The sequence below is a fragment of the Alternaria triticimaculans genome, assembly GCF_023758025.1.
Source record: "Alternaria triticimaculans strain BMP 0046 chromosome Unknown scaffold_11, whole genome shotgun sequence".
NCBI classification, from domain to species: domain Eukaryota; kingdom Fungi; phylum Ascomycota; class Dothideomycetes; order Pleosporales; family Pleosporaceae; genus Alternaria; species Alternaria triticimaculans.
Genome location: NW_026055968.1, coordinates 214185 through 238142, shown reverse-complemented (window position 1 = coordinate 238142; position 23958 = coordinate 214185). Strand labels below are relative to the sequence as shown.

Sequence of the window (23958 nt, the reverse complement as noted above, 5' to 3'; positions counted from 1 at the left end):
CACCAAATCTTTTGAAACGTCTGGAGTTACGTCCAACACACTCTCCTTGCTTTCCTATCTTCTCATAACTTCCGCGTGTCTGTGCATGTCACCTGCATAATTCAATCATTTTCCCCGGCTAACGCTACCTACGTCATCCTCCCCCATCTCCAACGCCGATCTTCCAGAAACAAACCCACCAACACCCCGCGGGATTGCCTCCGCATTGTTCCCCACGTGTGCGTCGTCCCCCCGATCACGCGACAAAACCTGTCAACCCCGGAATCGGCAACCCATGCCAAGCTCCATTTTCTCTAGATAAGCTTCTCGTGCGCTAGTGGTGCCCTCTTTGACGTCGCCACGCCCTCCAAGGGAAAAATCCGACAATTTACTAGCGAGGCGCTGCAGATGTGTCGGATTTTTCCCTTGGAGGGCGTGTCGCTTTACTCGCTGCACGTATGGGAACCAAGAGGCTAAGGTTACCCAAGGCTTGAGATTTGCCTGGATGGAAAGCTTGGATGGAAAGAGCCCGGTAGATAGGAGGATGAGATGTGAGTGGGTGGGCGGTGTTTGAGTTTGTTAGTTAGGGTGTGGTTTGGGGACGGGTGAAGCCGGGGTCTAGAGAAGTGTGGGCGAGCTTGGGTGATCTTCGGATGAAGAAATTGTGGGTTACGTAGGGTGATGGGCTGGGATCTGCGTTGAGCGGGATGGGGTTTGTAGATATATGGGGCGCGTTGCGTCTTCTAGAATGATTCTTTAGTTTTGCGCATTCTATCATATCTAGATAAAGACGTATACTAAAGACTACCTCACACGATAGCATACCTACTATACACATTCGGAGCTGGCACATACCTGACGACTGTACATACTCGTCATACCCTCGATCTTTGACTTTGTCGACATATTACAACACCATAAGAATGTCACCACACTCAACACAAGACCCGTGTATCCCGTACGGCCGCGGTGGAGCAGGAAACATGCGTACGTCCCCCTTCCCCTTGCCCTCCCCATCCTCCCTTCTCCCCCATCCAAACTAACCCACCTCCAGACCGCCGTTCCTCCATAGCGCACACCTGGGCCAATATCCTCTCTTCTTCCTCCTCAACCGACTCCAACAGAAACCTCGTCCTCACATCCAGCCCCGCCGACCACTACGCCGCGTCGAAAACAGAACGTAGAAGACATTCAAGTTCGAGGTCGGAAGGAGGGAGGAAAAGTAGTGTAGAGGGGAGGAGGAGGGCGAGCAGTCTTTGGAGTAGAGAGACGGGTGATACGGGTGGGCGTGAGTCGAGATGGGGGAGGTTGTTCAGGATGAGGAAAAGAGAGAAGCAGCATACGGATGGGGAGAAGGATGTGGAGGATGAGTAAGAGGGGGATGTGAGGATGTGAAGGTATAGGATGTTTTTTTTTGGTCGAGCGTTATGCTACGCAGAAATATCTCTGCACATCTCTTTAGATGTTTATACCTGTTCCCTTATTTTCACTAGCGACAATGATACCAGTTTGTTCATTTATACACAAAACATCCCCTTTCCAACTCCTTCTCATCCAGTCTATTCTCCTCCTCGCTTACCACATCTTTCCCCTCATCCTCCTGCACTTCTTCTACACACACAACAACATCTCTCTTATTTCTTAGCCGTCTACCCATGTGTCCTCGACCGCGACCGCGCCCTCGCGCGCGTATCCAAGTGCCCCGTAACCTTGCGCAACCCCGGGACAAGACCCGAAAGCCTCTTGCGACTCCGCATGCTAGACCTGATTTATGATTAACTCGATATGAGTCGTCGGTGTAGGGAGTGACTGTGTACTCTGGTTCTGCTTTTTCACTAGCGGAATCGTCGCGTCTGATGTAATCTGTGTACGAGGACTTCAAGCAGGCGACGGGCCGAGACGATGACGAGCGGTCGGTGGTGGCGTGATTGGAGTTGCTGGGGGGAAGATGGATCTCGCTGAAGCGTTTGTGGCTTTCACTCGTGCGTGTATAGCTTTCACTCGTGCGTATCCGGTCTTCGCTTGAGCGTATGCGGCTTTCGCTCAAGCTTGGGCGGGAGTTTATGAAGGATATCGCATCGCACCGGATAGAAGGACGGCGAGGAGCCATAGCTGGTCGAGGCGTCATACTTGGGACAGTAAGACTGGTTTGGTGCGTAGTTGGGGGCATGGAGAAGATAACGTGCGGTAAAGAGAGGAAATCATTCATGTTGTACAACCACCATGCCACATACCCAACCCACATATTAAAAGCCAACTACATCTGCGCAAGGACCACGGCTTGCCATCGAATCAATCTCGATGCCAACATATTAATATCTCCGATCTTCGTTTTGACCCGCAGGTTTGGAAATGAACGCGTGCGTGTACGATACACAACATGTCCTTTCACACCGACATACCGGATCATGGCTTCTCTCAACTGCGAACTGACGTGTATTTTTATCTCAGGCGTATTTTGATTTGCTAGTTGGAGGGATCTGCTTCGTCTGTTTATTCCGTTTGCGGGTAAGGTAGACCACATGGCGCACAGTTCTGCCACATTCTTGCATGCAACATGTGAAACAGCAAGGGCGGGCCGTCGATCGCTCACCCTAAGCACGCCAGGCTGCGGGATGTCCTTTCACAGTACACGTGCGAAACGTTGCGAATCATGTGGCGGTCTGGGCTGGAGTTTCGGTATTTGTTGCTGGGTTTGGGGGTTCTTGTGCTGATCGAGATTGTCGGGGTGGGTTGATGATGGGATGGAGATCTGCGATCACTTTTCTTTGTTCTCCAGACAGGTTATTTTGTCAACTTGCGATATGAATGGCTGCTGCTTACAAGACGCGAGTCAGTGAATTCGAAGGTGTCATGACATTGGATTGCTTATTCATATACAATCGTGATCTTCAGGTGGCCGTGGCCGCCTACAATGGCATCGCCGCACCGTCACCTCGCAGATCACTACCTCCACTCCAGACCTGCACACCGTCGTCTACATGTCGCCGGATGATCTGGCCTCGACCAAACATACCACGTCCGTAGCCATCCAGTTGCTTAACATTATGGCCAAGTGCTCGCAGCTCCTCTACGACCTTTTGGTCGATACCCTCTTCCAGGTAGATCGTCGCGTCAGTCATCTTGCCGTCAGCGCTGGGCATGCCGGCTCCGATACAGAAGCGTGGTGAATCTAGCGCAGCTTGCGGGTTAAGCTTGAAGACTTCCTGGTTAAGGAGTACCTGTACATGACCCTGAGGTTGCATGAAACCGCCCATGACGCCGTACACGGAGTGCAGACTACCATCGTTGATGTATGTTGTCAGACCAGGAATGATAGTGTGGTATGGACGCTTTCTAGGTGCCAGTACGTTTGGATGGTCTTTGTCGAGACTGAAGTTTGCACCTCGGTTTTGCAGAGTGAAACCACAGCCTTTGGGGATGATGGCGGTGCCGAACCCGCCATAGTTGCTGTTGATGAAGGAGATGGCGTTTCCTTCGGGGTCAGAACAGCAGAAGTAGACAGTATCGCTTTGTAGATGCGCTGGAGAACCATGGACAGGCGCTGAGATGGCCTTCTTTTGGTCGAACAACTTCGCACGCTCGCCGAGGTACTTTTCCGAGATAAGCTCGGCAGATGGCACTTTGACGACGTTCGGGTCTGTGACGAACCAATGGGCATCACAGAAGGCAATTCGCAATGCTTCGATGACGGTGTGAAGATATTGCGTGCTGTTGTGGTCTTTGAGGCTCCACTTTGGAATCTTCTTCTGCTTCTCAAGTTCCTGGATAATGCCGAGGGCCATCAAAGCGACGATTCCTTGACCGTTTGGTGGATGTTCCCATAGCTCGATACCGCCGTCGGGTCGCTCTCCAACACCTTGGCCTGTGTACTTTAGCGAGATGGGGTCTACTGGCTCTGTCCCGGTTTCTGCATGGTGTTTGAGATCGTCTAGAGTGAGATAGCCACCGAGATCTTGCACTACTTTTACGAGCTGCTCGGCTACTTCGCCCTCGTAGAATCCCTTCTTTCCGTGCTTGGCCAGCAGTTTGAAGGTGTTGCCCATGGTGGGGTTCTTCATGATTTCTCCGGCTTTGGGCGCTCTGCCATCCTTGAGCATCTCGCGCCCGTTGGGCGATGCTTTCAAGAGGTCCTTTTCGCTCGCTGCCCACTGCAAAATGTCAGAATGTCACCTGTTCATGAAGCGTTGCAAAACTTACGAATGTTGCTGATAACTCGGAGACTGGGAAACCGTTCTCCGCGAGATCGATGGCGGGCGCGAGCACGTCCTCCATGCTGACCTTTCCACTACCAAATCGCTCAACACAGTCGACCCATCCCGCTGCTGCGCCAGGCACTGTCGCGGCATGTACATGGTCCATGGGAATCTGGCCGCTCTGGCCTTCTGCGATGTTGAGGTCTTTCCTGACCTTGTCGAGAGTGACATTCGCGCCACTCCGGCCGGAACCGTTCATGGCAGATACCTTCTTCGTCTTCGCATCGTAGTACAGACAGAACATATCACCGCCGATGCCCGTTGAGCCCGGCTCTGTGACATTGATGGCTGCCGCAACGGCCACAGCAGCATCCTTTGCAGCGTTAGTATGTGATGGAAGTGGTGATGGATTACGTCATACTGCCGCGTTACCACCTTTCCTCAGGATCTCAATTCCAGCAGCGGCTGCAAGTGGTTGCGTACATGACACGATACCTTTGGTACTGTGTACAACTGAACGGCGGCTGGGGAAATGTACGAATTGGGGCTCGGGATGTGGGTAGACATTGCGGGTATTCGAAGTTGTGGCATCCATGGCGACTTTGGCGACTTTGGCGGGCCGTTCTTGCTCAGGCTCTTGTTGGGGTTTGGACCTCTTGCTTCGTCGTGGGGTAGGCATGAGGACTTGAATTGTGAAGGTTGGAGCTATGAGTGGGGTACGGGCAAGCTGCTATGGTATACCTAGGTACCTAAGTAGTCTCCAACGGTTATCCCCGGAGATGGTTGATGCCGTTCAATGAGCCGATTTCGCTCGATAATCCCTCGGGACATATCGCAGCGTCCCCGCCTATCTCCATGACGTCTCCACAACAGGAAGGTGGTAAGGCGGTGTAGTCCGCTTTAATCTGCCGGGGTGAGGGTTATCATCACGTGCACACGTTCCGAGCCGATCGGAACGCGCATTGGACATGGAGAAATTCACAGATTGGAGCTTGAGGCAACTCGACGATGCTCACAACGTCATGGATATGCCGCAATTGCCTGTCGCGCATTGCTCGTCCATTGATAAATGGCAGTATTCGGCTGCAGAGTAGTGGTATGTCCTGAACGTGTCCAGTTTGGCCCAGTCGCTAATATTGCATAGCTGCGACAGCCGAGTCTATACCCCCAGCCCTCCTTACAAGAGCCCGCGCAATTGTTTCCGAGCACAAGGAACTGACAGAGAAGCTTTCAAATGGCTTTGACACACGTGCGGCGAAGAAGCTCGGCGAGTACAGCCCGATCGTGAATGCATTGGGGGAGTGGGATAAGGCCAACGAGGTAAGCGGGATATCGCAGCCAGCAGGAGCACTTCAGTAGCTGATATGGACTAAGTCTGTGACAGAGCTCACCTCGATGATACACGACTCCTCGACCGATCCCGAACTACGATCACTCGCTTCCGACGACCTTGGAGAAACACGGACGCAGCTCGCCAATGCTTCACAGAACCTCATCACCTCCCTGGTGCCCGTACATCCGTTCGCACACCTCCCATGTCTTCTGGAAATACGGCCTGGCGCAGGCGGATCAGAGGCAGCTATATTCGCCGGGGACCTCTTCCGCATGTACTCAGCCTTCTGCAACCGCAATGGCTTTCGCACAAACCTCCTCAAGTATGAGAACATAAACGGAACGACGGAAGCGGGTGTACCGCTATCAGAAGCCATCATCGAGGTGGAGAACGATGGCGCATATGGCGTCTTCCGATGCGAAGCAGGCGTACACCGAGTGCAGCGCGTGCCCGCCACTGAGGCCAAAGGGCGTACACACACGAGCGCAGCATCCGTACACGTGCTACCTAGTTTACAGGAGAACTCTGCAGAAGAGCAGGACTTCGAAGATCCTGAAAGCGACTACTACATCGACGTGAAAGAGGTCAAACTAGAAGTCATGAGGGCAAGCGGTGCCGGTGGCCAGCACGTCAACAAGACCGAGTCAGCAGTTCGGCTAACGCATATTCCCACAAACACGGTCGTCGCGATGCAAGATTCTAGATCCCAGCACAAGAACAAAGAGAAGGCATGGGCGCTTCTGCGCTCGCGTATCGCCCAGTCAAGACGCGAGAAACGCGAAGAGGAAATGGCCAATATGCGACGAAGCGTTATTGGCGTGGCGAAGATGGGCCGCGGTGACAAGGTGCGGACTTACAACTGGGGTCAGCAGCGCGTCACCGACCATAGGAGTGGAACCACTGTGCACGATTTAGACGATGTAATGGGCGGTGGCCAGACGCTTGAGAAGGTCATGGAAAGTGTCCGCAGCTGGCTCATGGAGCGAGATGTTGAAGCTTTGATTGCGGATGATGCTGAATCGAAGGACAAGAAGTGAGGTGCAGAGGTATGCCCGAACAAAGATGATCTTTTTCATCCCGTATCCGTATTGCACAACATGTACGAAAAGCACCTGGAGAGCAAGCCCGTGGAACTACATCGTCGAACCAGCGCTCAACAAAAAGCAGGGCCATCCACATAGACGTACGCTGTCGGATGCATTCATGCGAACTGCCGGAACCGCACCGCCGGAATCGCGAATTCAAATGGTTTCAATCGAGCTACATCCAGTGCTTGTTTTCGTCTCTGTTCCTAACGTGACTACGGCAGCTTTCAAGCCCCATTCTGTCTAACTAAACAGTATAGTCGTCTAATGGATACTTGGTCTGATGGATAAGATAGGCTTGCGAACTGCATATAGGCTACTCAGAACCCCACCGGGGTCACATTACCCTATGTACGCCATCTTTACCACAACGCAACCAGCACACCAGAACCGATCTATCCAGGCCCGCCACCAAAAACAAAAAGCTCGTAGCTGAGCCGCTCGCCAAGTCCATAGGGCCCGATTCCCACACTGCGGGGTACATGGAACCTTTTCCCGGCAAGATGCTAGCCACAAAGGCCTCTTCCTCACAATGTCGCTACAATCGAGTCAGTCTAACCATGCGCCACTTTCGATCCAAAATGGGCCCAGATCGTCACATTGCTGAAACGTTCGTCAATTCCCCGCACTTCAGTAGCTGCGACTACCCCAGGTTTCGCTTATACTAGTCGCTGGGAACAGTTCGAGTGGGTCGAATGTGGGCTTGGTACGCGCCTACTGGATCGCTACATGAAGTTGACTGCATATTTCAGAGGCCAAGGTGAACTGATAGGAAGACGTTTTCAGGAATGTGGGGTGCGTTTGGTATCGGGATGTGGGAGGGATTGGAGATATAGGATAGTTATGATCCCGTCACTGGGGGTAGACAGTTGCAAGCACCTTGCCTCCTCCTTTCAAAGTCGCAGTACTGAATCAACAGAATTCTTTTACTCAGCTCGCTATATCATGGCTTCAGATATTATCCAACCCGACTACGAAAAGGAGAAACAACAAGTCAGCCATCATATCGAACATGCAAACCCGCATCATGGCACAGACTTGTCGCTGGAGTCACAGCATGAACAAACGGACCAAGGCGTGGATACGAATAATGCCCACGCACTCAAAGGAGACGACTCAGATGGCAAGGTAGAGTGGAGTGTGCGTAGCATCTTCGCCGCCATCTTCCTCGCCGCATTGTACACTGGTACGACACTCCCTGCCCATCCCATCTCCAACCCAATCCACCCCCAAACTAACCCACCCCAGGCTCCCAAGTAATTCTATACTTCGCCGGCGCCTCCCTCTCCTTCATCGAAGCAGATCTCAATCTCGACCGCGGCTCAGCCTGGCTGCCCACCGCCAACATCCTCGCCATCGCCGCCGTATGCCCCTATGCAGGCTACCTCCAAGACCTCTTCGGGAAACGCTACATCGCCCTCTTCGGCTCCTTTTGCATCTGCCTCGGATGTGCGTTGATGGGCAGTGGACGGAATTTCGGACAGCTGTTGGCTGGTATGGCGATTTCGGGGGCGGGCGCTGCGACGGGGGAGTTGACTGGTCTTGCTGGGTAAGTTGTGTTCCTTTCTTCCCTTTCGTCTGTTGTTTTCTGTTCTAGTTCCTTCATCCACTGGTTCAGTTGCCACGACCGCTAGTTATATCAATCCCTACTAACAAACACCCCACCCCAGCCTCGCAGAAGTCGTCCCCGTAAAATACCGCGGCTACTCCCTCGCCCTCGTGACCGCCTTCGTCCTCCCCTTCTGCCCCTATCTCCTCTACGTAGAACTCTGGTCGCACTCCACCAGTGGGCCAGGTTGGCGCTGGGGCCCCTGGGTCGCCCTAATCTTCAACGCAATCGTCGGCGTCGGCCTCGCCCTAACCTACTTCCCCCAGCGCCACACCAACTCCGACCCTTCCTTCTCCCGAAAAGCGATCTTGAAAAGAATAGACTATGCGGGTGGTGTACTCTCCATAACAGGCCTAACCCTCTTCCTCGTCGCCCTCCAATCAGGCGGCTACACCCACCCCTGGACCTCCGCATACGTCCTATGTACCATGCTCATCGGCCTTGTCCTCATCCTCACATGGATCATCTACGAAGCCAAATACGCCGCATACCCCATGGTCCCCTCTGCCCTCTTCTCTGGGCAAAGGATAGTAGGGCTGGCGTATGTCGTTGCGTTTAGCGCCGGCATGAATTTCTTCAGCATACTTAATTTCTTTCCCGTCACGTTCAGTAGTGTTTACACACCAGATCCAGTTTCTATTGGACTGAGGGGCTTGGGACCCGCGCTCACGACGGCGGTGGGCGCGATATTTTTTAATGCGGCACTGAGTGCGTTTCCGGGAAGGACGAGGGAGGTGCTGCTTGTGGCTGTGGGGATTATGACAAGTTTCGCTGGGGCGCTGGCGGTTATGACGCCGGAAAATGAACGCTTGGTTCTTTTTCTGGGATCCATGGCGGGGTTTGGGGTGGGTGGTGTGCTGGTGCCTGCTGCGACGGTTGCGATGCTGGTTTGTCCGGATGCGCTTATTACAACCGCTGCGGCGTTGTCGCTGTCGATTCGCACGGTTGGAGGTAGTATCGGGTATTCGATTTACTACAACATTTTCGCGGGGAAGCTGACTGCCAATCTACCAAAGTACACGGCAATGTATGCGGTGCAAGCTGGTTTGCCGCTGGAGAGTGTGGAGGCTTTCGTGGGCTTGTTTCTTACGGAGCCGGAGAAGTTGGCGGAGGCGGGTATTCCGGGTGTTACGCCGCAGGTTATTGAGGGTGCGACGGTGGGGACGAGGTGGGCGTATAGTGAGAGTTTGAAGTATGTTTGGGTAAGTTGATGATTTCTCCAATGGTTGCTCATGTATCACGGAGCTAACTTTGGTGGCATTTAGTTCACGAGCATCGCCTTTGGCAGCATAGCAATCATCTGCACACTCCTCCTCCCCAGCACAAAGAAGTACCAGACGAACCGCGTCGCCGTCCGAATCTGAGAGACTATCTCCGGAATACTTAGGTTCCAATTCATGTCACTTGCTAGTTAACTTCATATTTGTTATATTACCATACGATCAGAGTACACACATACTTATCCCATGAGAAACCCACTCTCCAAAAATGGCTCGTCACATCATAGCAGGTCATAAAGGATGGGGCGTAGAAAAACATCCTCAAGCAAGGTATTCAAAGATAATGAATCTATGGTATAAAGGGGGCTACGCAAAACAGCGAAGTAAAAACCAAACAGACACCTCCTATACACCCAAAGAACCAAGTCTTGCGCGTTTGCATGATTCAGTTCAAGCATGCATCTCATCTCATTCCATCACATTCCATCCATCCCTTTCCTCGTTGAACGTGCCTTGCCACACTTCGCTCCTCCACAGAAAGCGCGACGCCATAAACACCCTTGCATACCACCTTATTCCATCCCATTCCCTCCCATTCCCATCCTATCATTCAATGATACCCACCCAAATCCATCTCGTACTCATACTCCACCCTCTCTACCCTTTCCATATCCCCACTACCACCCCCACCCCCACTACCGCTGATTAAAGAACCAGCTCGTCCTCTTCCCCTTATTCGCATCCCCCCCATCACCGTCCTGCTTCTGCAGATTGCCAATGACAGGGAGGACAGGGCCGTCCGCGACGGGCCCACCACCGCCGCCACGAAGCGGTTTGGCGATACGGGAGCCGACGCCGCCGAAGCCAGCGTAGCTTGCGCCGCCAGCGGGGGAACCGAGACCGCGGGTGGAGCCTGCTTTGGCCGACTCGAGGCGCTCTTTGACGGCTGTGAGTTGGGCTTCGAAGCTGGCAAGGTGTTAGTAGGGGGTTATTAGAATGGGAGAAGGGGTGGGGCAAGTACCGGTGATTCGCAGCTGTGAGCTTCTCCTGGGAGTCTTGCAACAGGCTCTCTAAAGACTGTATCCGCTCATTGCGGGCCATGAGTTTGCGCTCGGCGATGGCGACTTCCTTCTTCAGGGAGCTGTTTTGCTCGACGAGTTGGCGCTGGACGACGGTGAGTTGCTCGAGGTTGCGCTCGAGGAACATCATCTTCTTCTGCTGGGCGCGGTTGTTGGAGGTACGGAGCACGTTGTTATACTGCTCGCGTGTCTCGTCTAGCGAAATCTCAAGCTCGACAACCTGTGGCTTATTAGCAATGCGTCTTCGTTTGAGAAGCTCAGTCTGCTCACTCGTTCACAGCGGTTCTGGAGATCGCGCATGAGGCTCTTCTTCATGTTGTCAAACTCGGCAATCTGCTGTTGCACAGTCTTGCCGTTGATGCCGTTTGCGACACCGTTGGCAATGGCGCCACTCTTAATGCGCTGTTGCAGGCTTTCGTTCTCGGCTTTGAGCTTCTGGTTTTCTTCCAGCATACGCGCAGTATCCTGCTTGAGACTTTCGACAAGTTCGAGGTTGCCTTCTTGTCGGGCAGAGTAGGCGTCGGCGAGGCGTGCCTTGAGCTCCTCCTTGTCTTGCTCCGAGAGGTTACCCTCGAGGAGCTCCTCGTACTGCGTCTGCAAGGTCTCACAGCGTGCCTCCAGTGCTTCGCGGCGCTTGGCATATGTGTTGTCCTCCTCACTGCGGGCAGTAAGGGAGAGTTCGGCCTGTCGTACAATGCCCTGTGTTTCGACAATCTTCTCCCGCAGACCCTTGATCGCATCCGGAGCAATCGCCTCGCCAGCTGCGCTCATGTCGTGGAGTTGGTCTAGCTCCTCAATGATCTTTCGTATCGTGCGCTCGTTGTCACTGAACACCTCGCCGCCGAGATCGAAGCCGGCCATCATTTGTGCCATTGCCTCGGCCTTCTTCCTCTTCTTCTCGTCCATGGCGGCGGAAGTCTCCTTGGCGTTCATCTTTGCGTCCAGGAGCTGTTGCTTGACGTCGTCCAGCTCGGTGGTCAGCTCAGAGTTGGCTTCCTTCAGTCCGTCCATGGTGATTTGCGCCTCCTTGCTCTCAAACTGAATCTTCTCAACCTGCATGCGCATCTCGTTGAGCTCCATGGTGATTCGCTCATTGTCCTTGTTCGTCTTCGCGTCTCGGTCTTTGTAGTATTGGAGCTCCTCTTTCGCAGACTTGAGTTGGTCTTCGGCTTTGGCAAGCTGTGATTCTTTCTCGGCAACCTGGTCCTGGAGTTCGTTCTCTCTTCGCAGAAAATCATCCTTCTCGTCCTTGTCTAGTGGTATGCTGGGTGTACCTGCGCGTTCCAGGTCCATTCGCGAATCAGGTCGTGGCGTTTCCGAATTTCTCACACCTTCCAGTCTCGATGGCGTGCCCGGACGAGGCGTTGTCGCTGGCTTCCTTCCAGATGACGGACTTGTCTCTAGAGGCGGAATCCATTTCTCCTTGGGGACGCTTTCACCTGCACGCCAAACCGAGACTTCGCCCTCAAGCGAACCGATGTATGTTTCGTAGGACGTGACTTGTCCTTGTACCTTCTTGAGCATGGCCTTGAGCTCAGCCGGACTGAGTTCGGCGTTGACCTTGGCCTTGTTCTTGATAGTCTTTGCGCGCATACCGAATCGAAGTGTTCCCAGCGTTTCGGCATCGTTATAACTACTTGGCGAACAGTTGATAATTAGGGTCGTCCGGGAGTTACCACCGAGCGATTCCTGGAGAATACGTGTGAGCTTCGAGTCTCGGTAGGGGATATGTTGCGTTTTGCTGTCGGTCAAGCAGTTGATGACCATGCCCAAGGCACTCAAACTCTTGTTGATCTTCTTTGCTTCCTCCAGCGTCTGTCCACTCGCTCCGGTCTTGCCGACCTTTTCCGAACCAGCCAAATCGACCAAGAAGAGCTGTCCGCTCTTCAATGATCCGGTCTCGACGTTCTTCTGGTTGACCGTTACAACAAAGATGGAATGCGATCGCGAGGATTCGGCGTTCATGTTGGTAGCTGAGACCGCTCGTGCAGATCCACCTCTTCGGAGGACCTCGTAGACTTCTTCCTCGCTCGAAACGTATACTTCCAGCAGACCCTTGACGTAGACTCCCCTGTTCTTCTCTTCGTGCACCGGCAGATTGTCGTTTTGGGGAACCAAAAGATCGCGGATGCGCTCCATGTAGATCTCCATGTAACTGACGCGGACGGTATATTCAATGTTGCTCGGCGATGCCAGAATGCTTGCGAAGATTTGCTGGATGATACGCGGGATGACTCCCTTGCCGACCTCATCGTCCATATCGCTACCCATCATGGTGTACGACTTTCCCGCTCCTGTCTGCCCGTAGGCGAAGACTGTTCCGTTGTATCCATTCAGAATATCGTCGACGGTGGGGCGGATGGAGTAGTCGAAGACGTCGGCCTGGCGGGAGTTCATGTCGAACACGCGATCGAAGGTAAAGGCCCCGGAGGCCTCTTTCGACTAACACACAGCATTAGTGGCTCTACTTCCCATCCCTCGAGCTGGCATGCCGTACCTGGATCGTACATGTGTCGTCGGATTTGAATTCGACTATGGGCTCTCCGCCGCTGGCTATCTCGACCTTGTTCTGCGGGCGGAACCGCGCCACCACTGCAGTCGTACCGTCAGTAACCCGTATACCATGCGTCTCTGTGTCTCGCGTATCGCGGCGCACCTTTGATAGTATTGGAGCCCCTGTCGCCCGTTTTGTTAGCCATGCCACCCCTCTTCGCCGCCATGTTTGAGCTACTCACGACATGGTTGCTGCTGTTCAGGCGGTGCGGCCCAGAGGCCTCGCTCTGTTTGCTTCGCTCGCGCTTCGGGGCAGGTGTTGCTGCAGGCCCGCGGGGAGGTCCTGTTGTGGCACCGTCACGTCTCGCTGTGTCTCGGCGCGTGGGAGGTGGGTAATTACAGGCCCCGCTATGACTATGATTAAGGGGAACTGCTGAAACGGCCACGGAGGCTTCCTGGGGCTCGCCGGGGACTCCTTCGCTGCTCGCGCCAGGAGAAAGTGAGGGGACAACAGCACGGGGGCGCGCGCGGTGAGGGAGACGAGCGATGTTGATGCCGGCCGATTGTCGAGGTGCGGGCTGGGGCTTGTGTTGATACGCCCAGGGTCTGCATGCCCATAGCGCGCCTTCCTCCTCCCCGCCGCCAACGGCCGTGACGCAACCTGCCTGGTCAAAGCATGCTCTGCGCATGTCCCTTTGTGATGACCTCTTTGTCCCGCCTACGTGCATTGCTTCATTGCATTGTAGCAGTTGCAGCAAGATGCCGCTGCATTGTGCCCAAGACAACTAACCAGGATCCCTGCATTAGTGGAGCGACAAAGACAATCACGTTTCTCTACATGATCGGCCATTCCAACGAAAACGGACGTATATTGGCTACGCCACGAACATAGAACCATAGTGAACCAAACTCCACGCCGCAGAGCCTCAAACAAAACGCCCCTGGCTGCCAGTAACAAACATGACATTGTCCCTGTCCCTTGTAACTCCATCCCATGCCGTCGTGTCGTGATATTCGTACCCTAGTCGCCCCTCAGTCCTCCCAGCTCTTCTCCACCGTCTCGCGCACGCGCTTGGTGTACTCCTTGCGGTTCTCTTTGTACAGGTTCGATGCTTCGACATTGGCGGGAGACGAGGTGTTCGGGTCGTTTAGTAGACTGGACCCTTTTAGCATGTGTCGCGCTGTAGCCCACCTAGCTCTACTGTGACGTACCTCTGAATACTGGTCAGGATGGCTGCCACGTCGTACGTGGGCGACCACCGGTTTTGCAGAATGTCCAGACACAGCTCGCCGGTCCCGTATACGTTGGGATGGAACATCTGGCTAATAAACTTGACGCCCGGCGGCTTGTTTGGGTATGCCTCCTCGAAATGCATTATAAGACGGAAGGTCCCGTCTTCGAACGGTGTGTCTGCTGGGCCGATAATAACTGCGTTCCTGTCTATGTGTCAGCAGTCAAGCTCAGACATAGGTTATTGCCGCTGCTGTGTGTCCGAAAGTCGAGAGTGACTGCGAGGCTTCGGTGTCGCGTGCGGGGGAATGCGGTGAGCCGTACCAGGTCATGACATTATCCGCAACTGGAGATGCAGAGACGCCGGCGGGAGGATCAGTTTGCATGCGCTGTTTTTGTCAGTACGATATTCTCTATTGAATTGCGCAAACATCCAGAGCTTGCTGGTGCTGCTCTAGTGGCGTACCTTGAAGTCGCGCATCAGACGGCGGCGGGCTGCAGTAGACATGGTTGTGCGTAGGTGATGGACGGAGCTCGAGGTAGTTGAAGCGGAGTGGGAGGTTGAGGTAGAACAGACACGGTGGATATAGCTACAATCAAGGTTGGTGGTACTGAGTCGCAGACGTAACTGGCACCTTCCGCTGTCGGTCGTTCGGCTTGTGGAGGCAAACGCCACCTCACGTGTATTAAATGTCTACAGTTAGGTTAATTTAATTTCTTTAGTCTAGTAATAGCAACTATAGTATTATCTAAACTATAAGTTTAGAAGATTATATACTTTAGATAAAGATATTACTACTTTAAAGATAGTTAAGTATAAATTTTTACTTTTTCTTTAGTAATACTTTTTTATCTATTAACTTTAAGCTATATATATTAAGCTACTAATACTACTAATACTATATTTAATACTTTAGTTCTTTATAGTTTTTATTAATAAGCTTATACTAGTACTTTAATTAATAAAGTTTTTAAAAACTACTAGTAGAATACTAAGTATACTTAGCTTATTATTAAATATATAAATACTATTAGCTATAATTATATATTTAAAAAGTAATACTATACTATTACTAAAGCTAGAGCTATATATTAATATAGTTATATAAGCTTTAATACTAATTATTAAACTCTAGTCTATAAAAGCTTAGACTAACTTAGCTATAAGTATAAATATCTTAGAATTACTATTATAGCTTAGTAGTAATTTATCTCTAGTCTTTTTAGAATAATATACTTAATTATAGTCTAATATTATATATTTAGTATTTAACTAACTTTATTATTTAATATTTAAATTACTCTACTTTATAATACTTTTATATATACTATTTAGATATAATAAGCTTTAAAGTAGATTTCTTTAGCGTAATATAATATAGTAGTAAGTAAGCTATACTATTATTACGCGTAATAAATAATAACTAAGAAAAATTAGCTTCTATATCTTTAAAAGTAGTAATACTACTTACTAAGAAACTTATAAATTTATTAAAAGCTTTTTTAAGTATTACTAACTTAGCTTTAATTATTAGAGATAGTAATATACTATTAAAGCTTATTTTAAAGCTAACTAGGCTTTTATAAACTACTACTACTAAAAGTAAAAATAAATAAGCTATTTTAACTTATAAACTTAAAAAGTTATATAAGTAGAAATAATTAAAGTATACTTATTAAGATATAGCTTATTTTAAAGAATTAAAGTATAAAATACTTATAAATAACTACTTAGCTTTTAAAGAAAATACTATTTACTATACTTTAGCTTTAAGAAATAAGTTCTAGTTAAACTTAGAAGCTTTATACTTTAAGAACTTAGAAATATTTACTATATATAACTACTTATAGTATAACTACTAAGTATATAATTATAAAACTATTTTTAAAAAAGTACTTTTTACTTTCTTAATAAGTATTTAAAAAGTAGACTTTACTATAAAATTTCTAAATAAAACTACTTACTTTACTTAAAATACTTACTTTTAGAACTATATAAAGCTTAAGGTATTTTAGATATTTATTTAGAAGAAACTTAAAGTAGTTATACTTAATATACTTAGTTTTAAGTTATTATAGTACTTTATAGCTTATAATAAACTTAAGTAAACTAAATAGAAGCTAAATTAGAATTTTAACTCTTTTTTAGTCTACTTTAATATACTTTAAAGTAAACTAAGTAACTACTTAAAAGAGTAGCGCTATATAAACTTTATAAGTACTTTTTTTTTTAATATTTAGAAAGAACTTCTATTTTAAAACTAAGAAAACTATAATATAGTCTTTAAGCTTAATACTTTAGCTTACTACTATTAAAGTAAGATAAAGTATACTACTATACTTTTTAAGTATCTAGCTTATAAAAAAAAGTTTTATAGCTATTAAATTTAGAACTTTTTTTTAGAGCTTTCTTAAACTTAGAAAAAAGCTAAAAAAATAAATTTAGTAAAATCTAACTTATAACTAGCTAAATTAGACTAAAATAGTTTAAAAAACTTTAATATAACTTATTAAAAGTATAATAAAACTAAATACTTTTAAAAAGACTATCTAAAGTTTAAAAAGAACTCTAAAAGCTTATCTAGCTAAGAATTAAGAAAAAATAGTAAATAAAAAAGCTAAAGTTCTTCTTAGCTACTTATATTACTTTAGACCTAGTATTTTAGAACTTAGAACTTTTTTATAATATACTTTACTTTAAGCTAGTAAAGCTACTAATAGTAAAGATATTAATTAGCTAATTAAAGTTTATTAAAGCTCTAGTAAATAGAAGTTTCTAGTTAAATCTTATTTTAGCGTTACTTACTATAAAGTAAAGCTTATTAGTTTACTTTTTACTTAAGCTATTAGTAAATAAAGTAAATAGTAAAGAATTAAAAATTTATAGTACTACTATAGTAACTATAAAAGTAGTAAATTTTTATAAAAAATAAAAAATCTAGAATATTTTATATATTATTATAGAAGTTTATAAGTATTAAGTATACTTAGATCTACTTTAGATAAATATATATTATTTAAAGATTAGCTACTTTATATAAAAGCTACTTTTTTAAAGTACTAAGTTTAAAAATAAAACTATTTATAGAAAGATTATACTAAAAGAAGCTAAAAAGTTTAAGAAAACTATATATAATTCTATAGTAGATATATATAGCTATTTTATTATCTTAATACTCTAGTTTAGCCTAGAAAAGACTAAAAAAAGTAGTTTACTTTTATAATATACTAAGTTTATATACCTTAGATTAGAAAATAACTTAAGAGTTTTTACTAACTATAGTTTATAAAACTTAGCTATTAATCTACTATCTAAAACTATAGCGCTTTATTAGCTATTATATAATTTTTTTAAAATAAAATTAAAGCTTTTATATAAGTATTTAGATAAGTACTTAGTATAAAAGTAAATTAAATATAGTAAGTCTTTAGTAAAGGCGTTTATACTTTTTACTAAAAAGAAAGATAGTAGTATATATTTATATATTAACTATAAGAGCTTTAATAAGATTACTATTAAGAATTAGTACTTCTTACTACTTATTATAGAGTTTTTAGAAAAATTAGCTAGCGCTAAATTCTATACTAAACTTAATACAAAAGAAGCTTACTATAAAGTATATATTAAAAAAAGTAATAAGTAGAAAACTACTTTCTATATAAGATATAGTAGTTTTAAGTATACTATAATATCTTTTAGCCTTATAAATACTTTTACGTAGTTTTAGATCTATATCTATTAAGTTTTTATAAAATTAATTAATATAATCTATATTATATACTTAAATAATATTCTTATCTTTTTTAATACTAAAAAGAAGTATAAAAGCTATATTAAGAAAGTCTTATATAGATTATATAATATAAAGCTATTTTTAAAGCTTCTAAAGTATAAGTAGTATATTTAGTATACTAAGTACTTTAAGTATATAGTTTTCTTTAAAAGAATATAAATTAATAAAAATAAAATTAAGATAATCTAAGAATAGCTTAAACTACGTATAGTATATAAAATTTAGATATTTATTAGCTTTATAAACTACTATAAATAGTTTATTACTAAATTCTTCTAACTTACTCTACTATTAACTAAACTAATTTAAAAAAAGCTAAAAGTAGCTAAAAGTAGCTATATCTAGTAAAGAGAAGAAAGTTAAGTTCTTAATTTTAATAAGAAAGCTAAAAAGGCTTTTTAAAAGCTAAAAACCTTTTTTTTAAGTATTTTTATCTTAACTTACTTTAAGTAAGATAAAAAGACTAAGACTAAAGTAAATATCTTAGATAGCGTAATTATAAGTATATTAAGCTAATATATACTAAATAAAGCTAGAGAGTACTAATAGTGTCTAGTTAACTTCTTTTTATATAAGCTTATTATAGTAAAGTATAATTATAATATATATAACTAAAAGCTACTTATAATAGTTAAGAGCTTAAAGTATTAGTACTAATATCTAAAAAGTATATACTTTAACTTCTAGACTAACTATTAAAACTTAAAATAGTTTATAAAAACTAAAACTTTAAACTATTAATAAGTTAGATTTTATATTATACTATTTAGATTTAATTTTAATATCTACTATAAAGTAGAGTTTACTAACTCTATAAATAAACTCTTTTACTACTTTAACTATATAGTAAAAGCTTAAAAACTTATCTAAAAGTATAATAAAGCTTTTATTTAGCTTATAAGAAATTTTATAACTAATAGTAATAGAACTTTTTTTTTAGTAGCTATAGTATAAACGCGCTCTACTAAGTATACTAAAAAATAATAAAACTTTACTAAAAGTTTAGAGAGCTTTAACTAAGCTAGTAGATATACTATACTAGAGCTCTAAACTTTAAAGAAGCGTAATAAAATAGATTATACTTTTTTAGATACTTTAGATAAATCTAAGTCTAAAGCTAACTAGTCTAGTTTAGATAAAGCTAAAACGCGCTATTATATAGTAAGAATACTAGTAACTACTAAAAAGAAGTTATAAGCTTTTTAAAAATATTATAATAACTTTTTAGTAAACTACTTTAAAATAAGATATACTTTAAAAAAGCTATAAAAGTACTACTTTTAGAAAGATATATATAAGAATATAAAGTAATACTATAAGAATTACTTTATATATAAAAAGTTTACGCTTATAAAGTATAAGCTTTATAGCCTACTATAGTCTTTTCTAATACTTAACTACTTTTAGAAAAAAGTAATAATAGACTTTATTATAGAACTACTATCTAGTATAGTTTCTAGTATAAAGTATAATACTATATTAGTTATTATAGATAGATTAACTAAAATAGCCTATTATATACTAGTATAAGCTAACTAAAATAGTACTAACTTAGTATAGGCCTAAATACGTAAAGTTATCTAACTTTATTTTTTTTTTTTTTTTTTATTTAGAGTCTAAAGCTATTATCTTTATAGATATATTACTATATAGTAATACTTTAATAATAGTTATCTAACTTTATAGTATACTAAAGCGTATTATCTTAGATTAAAGCTTTTTAATAAACTCTAAGTATTAAAATACTTTTCTTTACTACTTTAATACTAAAAAGATTTTTACTTTAGCTTTTTATTTTTAAACTAATAGCTAGACTAAAAGATAGAACTAGACTTTAAAGTAGTACTTTTACTACTATTACTCTTTAGAATAAAATAATTAAGCGCGCTAAATATCTATTAAAAAGTTTATATATAATAATAGTATATACTCTACTACTAGAATTACTTTCTTTTAAGTTTACTATAAAAGATACTCTTATAGAGTAGATTAGTCTAATTTAGCTTTTAGTAAAAGAGAAAGCTTTATAAAAGCTAGCTTTACTAAATAAGTAATTAAACTATAGTAGAAGTACTATAAAAAAATTAAAGTAGTAAATACTTACTAAAAAGAGTATACTAATAAGTACTACGCGCTAATACTCTTTAAAATAAAAAACTAAGTTCTAGTTTCTAACTAATATATTAGAAGTACTTACTTAAAAAAAAAGCTAAATTAGAAGTTTCTTAAACCTAAAAAAATTATAAACTAAATTAGCTTCTTAGCCTTTTAGATTAACTTTCTAGAACTTAATAGTATTTATTTAGTATTCTATATATTACTTTTAGAGCTTTTTAACTTAAAAAGTACTATTTTATACTTTAAAGCGCTTAAGTAGAATACTTTAAAAAAATTTAGTAATAATATATATAAAGTAGAACGTATTATTAAAAAATAGCGTAATAAAAATAACTATAGAGGTATAATATAGTTAGATTTAATATATAAGATTCTGCGTATAGGTTTATATATAGAAGTAAGTAAATATTTAATATTTCTTACTTAATTAGCACTAGACCTAATTAAGTAGAAGTTATAAGTTTAATCTACTATACTACCTCCCTCTTAAAAGAGAGTAAGTTCTAATACTTATAACGTTCTTTTTACTCTTATATAATATACTAGTTATATATAGTTATAAAATATAAATATAAATAAAATACTTATATTATAAAAGCTATATAGACTAAGTTATTATAATATCTACTACTATTCTTCTACTTTCTCTATATTCTCTATTATATTCTTTATTATATTCTCTATTATATACTTATCTACTACGCTAGTGCACTTATTTAGAGATTATAGCGCTAGTACGTAAGAGTTTAATAAAGAATACGTTAATTAATAGTAATAATAAAAGCTATAGATTTAGCTAAGTAGAATAGTTATATTATTATAGTTCTAATTTAGTTATTAGTAAATAGATAATACGCTACGTTCTTTACTATAATAAGTATACTATTCTAGCTAGATTAAATATTAAGAATAGCTAGTAACTCTCTAAAGGCTAAATTACGTAGCTATTTTACTTACTAACCTCTAGTAGATATACTTATTCTAGTATTAGTTATAACGTATACTCTAGGTTTTTATATATATTAGTTAGTAAAATATATAAAAAGTATCTTTATTACATAATAAGATAGAAATATAAAAGTACTTTTTTTAGTTATAGTAAAGTACGCGCTAAGATAGAATATAAGTACTTACGCTAAGCTATTAGTAATATTCTTCTAATAGTATAGATATACTAAGCGTTATTATTATAAAGTTCTATTAGCTTACTAAAGTTCTAAAGTTAGAAGATATCTTAAACTTTATTAAATATTGCTAGTAGTAGTTAATAATAGTCTTAACGCTACTAACTAGGTTCTAGTATAGCTTCTAAGAGAGGTTATCTAGCTCTTCTAAGTAGTTAGCCTAATAGACGTAGTACTATAAGAGCTCTTTACGCTAGGTATTAGAGTTAGTTAGCTACTTATTAATTTAGTAGTTATTAATAGACTTAATAATATAGTTTTTATTATCTTTAATATTAAAGTATATAGTAGCTAGTATTTTCTTATTTCTAATCTAACTAAGTAATAGATTCTTAGAGTAAAGATATAGTAGCTAAGAATAAAATACGTTATAAAGTTAGTTTATCTTTTTAGAAAGCTATAGTTTATAAGCTAAGTTATTAATAGATTAGATAACCTTAAAGAGGCTATAGTTCTTAAAGTTAAGTAAGTAACTAGATTAAAGTATATATATATTTCTTATATCTAGTATAACTATATTACTAATCTTAAAGATAAAGATAGAAAGCTAGATATTATTAGTGTACTTAGCTTATTTAGCCTACACCTATTATATAAATTACTATAGTTTCTTATATAACTAATCTAAGTAATAAGTAAGTTAATCTACGTAAGTTTTATTTATTTATATAAAATCTAGGTTAGTCTAAGAGACTAGGCTTAGTAGTTTAAAATCTAAGCGTAGTTTATATCTCTTAGTAGTATAGAAGAGAGTAACGCTAGTGCTTATACTAATAGTAGAGTTAGCTTTAAACTTAGTAATTAGAAGATAAAGAGTCTAGTTATCTTATTTATAGTTAATATATACGTAAAGATACTATTTAAGATATATATTTATATTTTTAGTTTAGCTATCTATTTATAAGTAGAACGTAGTAGAATACTTTAGATAGGTCTCTAACTATTAGTAAAGGCGTTTCTAGAAATAGACTATAAATTAGCTACTTTAGTTAGTAATAATTTTATTAGAATAATCTTTCTTTCTCTAGATATATTTTATAAATACTTATACTAATATATCTACTATAAGAGCTACTATTAAAATAAACTTCTTCTTTTTTATAAGTTAATTAATAATAATAAGTATATTTATAAAAACTTATCTATTATAGAAATAAGAGAGTAAGTAGGTAATAAAGTTTATAGAAATATATAACTAATACTTATATAGAATTAGTAAAGAGTAGAGTAGTTTATATTTTCTATTATAGTAGCTTTTAGATTACTTATAGGTTAGATAATTATAAACGTATTAGGCTATATTAGTAGTTATCTTTAGCTAGAAGTACTACTATAATAGTTAGAAATAGAACTTATATTTTCTACTATATCTACTATAAAAAGCTTAGTATACTTACTTAATAACCTTAGTATAGATATACCTAGTACTAAGAATATAGACTTTATTCTTAACGTATAATAAGTTATCTTATAAGAAATAATTACCTAGTTTAATATAGATATAGTAGCTACTATAAATTAAGTTATAAGAAATACGCTTAAGACTCTTCTATATAGCTTTAATAAGTTCTTATAGTATACTATTCTCTTTCTTAGTATATTCTACCTTAATAGTAGGCTAAAAGTCTTTCTAAGTAGTTATTATAAGGTCTTTATTAGCTATATTAAAAGATATAAAATATAGTAATAATATTATTAGTGTAAACTTAATATAGAACTTACTAACTATATTCTCTTTACTAAGTTAATATATTATTTATACTAGAGTAATAAGACTATCTTTAAAGTACTTTATATAGTAATAAGTAAGATAGATAGTGTAATAGCTACCTCTATTCTTCTTAAACTATATATATACTACCTAAGCTTTAGAATCTACTTAGTTAGCTTTAAGAATAGTTTATACTTAGTACTACTATTACTTATTATTATAATTAGCTAGTAAGTTACCTAGTCTATAAGTAAGCGTATTAGACTTAGTTTCTTACTTCTCTAGATAATACTTAATATAAAAGTTAAACTTAGTAAAAAACTCTACTTATTACGCTTATCTCTAATTTAACTATTTATTTATTATAAATATCTAAAAAGCTTAATAGTCTAAAAGAACTTTAATAAAGTTCTTAGTACTTATAAGTTTAAAGCGCTACTCTTTAAATACTTATATAATAGCTAGAAGCTCTTTATTATATATTTTATAGTTATATTTAGCTAGAGTTATCTTTTAAGATAGAAAGGTAATAGAGCGTAGCGTTCTATTATATATTTAAGATAAAATAGCTATAGTAATAAAGTCTAAGGCGTCTATCTCTAAGTAAAACTCTAAGTCTAGATTAAAATAAGCTAGAAGTCTAGTAGTAGTAAAGGTATTTTTAATATAGTAAAAGACTATAAACGCTATAGATTTATTTTATAAAGAGAATAGTTTATAAGTATTAATATTCTTATAAGTAAGTTTAGTAAAAGCTTTTACTAAGTATAAGAAGCTCTTAATAAAGTATTAATAGAAGTTTATAAATCTAAGAAAGAACTATATATTCTTAATAGTTCTTAGAAAAGACTAATCTTAGATAGTAGCTATCTTTTTAGAGTCTATCTTAAGTTTTTCTATTATTAAGATAAGACTAAGATACTTAA

The 23958-nt window shown here is 41.1% G+C and overlaps 5 protein-coding genes across 5 annotated transcripts; 2 read left to right on the top strand and 3 right to left on the bottom strand.

The window, feature by feature from the left end:
- Positions 1-2888: 2888 nt before the first annotated feature.
- J4E78_007268 (uncharacterized protein) lies at positions 2889-4854 on the bottom strand (the record flags this gene model as incomplete). The annotated part of the gene is made up of 3 exons (XM_049367875.1): positions 2889-4130; positions 4180-4548; positions 4597-4854. 3 exons carry the CDS (start codon positions 4852-4854, stop codon positions 2889-2891), a joined length of 1869 nt encoding a protein of 622 aa, XP_049220196.1.
- Positions 4855-5183: 329 nt separating this feature from the next.
- Positions 5184-6545, top strand: J4E78_007267 (uncharacterized protein; the record flags this gene model as incomplete). The annotated part of the gene is made up of 3 exons (XM_049367874.1): positions 5184-5271; positions 5320-5495; positions 5550-6545. 3 exons carry the CDS (start codon positions 5184-5186, stop codon positions 6543-6545), a joined length of 1260 nt encoding a protein of 419 aa, XP_049220195.1.
- Positions 6546-7538: 993 nt separating this feature from the next.
- On the top strand, positions 7539-9566 carry J4E78_007266 (uncharacterized protein; the record flags this gene model as incomplete). The annotated part of the gene is made up of 4 exons (XM_049367873.1): positions 7539-7779; positions 7842-8142; positions 8264-9404; positions 9468-9566. The coding sequence occupies 4 exons, from the start codon at positions 7539-7541 to the stop codon at positions 9564-9566; spliced, it is 1782 nt and encodes a 593-aa protein (XP_049220194.1).
- Positions 9567-10117: 551 nt separating this feature from the next.
- On the bottom strand, positions 10118-13241 carry KLP1 (Kinesin heavy chain; the record flags this gene model as incomplete). The annotated part of the gene is made up of 6 exons (XM_049367872.1): positions 10118-10388; positions 10444-10721; positions 10772-12943; positions 12999-13093; positions 13158-13177; positions 13237-13241. The coding sequence occupies 6 exons, from the start codon at positions 13239-13241 to the stop codon at positions 10118-10120; spliced, it is 2841 nt and encodes a 946-aa protein (XP_049220193.1).
- Positions 13242-14026: 785 nt separating this feature from the next.
- UBC2 (Ubiquitin-conjugating enzyme E2 2) lies at positions 14027-14557 on the bottom strand (the record flags this gene model as incomplete). The annotated part of the gene is made up of 3 exons (XM_049367871.1): positions 14027-14150; positions 14207-14431; positions 14550-14557. The coding sequence occupies 3 exons, from the start codon at positions 14555-14557 to the stop codon at positions 14027-14029; spliced, it is 357 nt and encodes a 118-aa protein (XP_049220192.1).
- Between the last annotated feature and the right edge of the window lie 9401 nt (positions 14558-23958).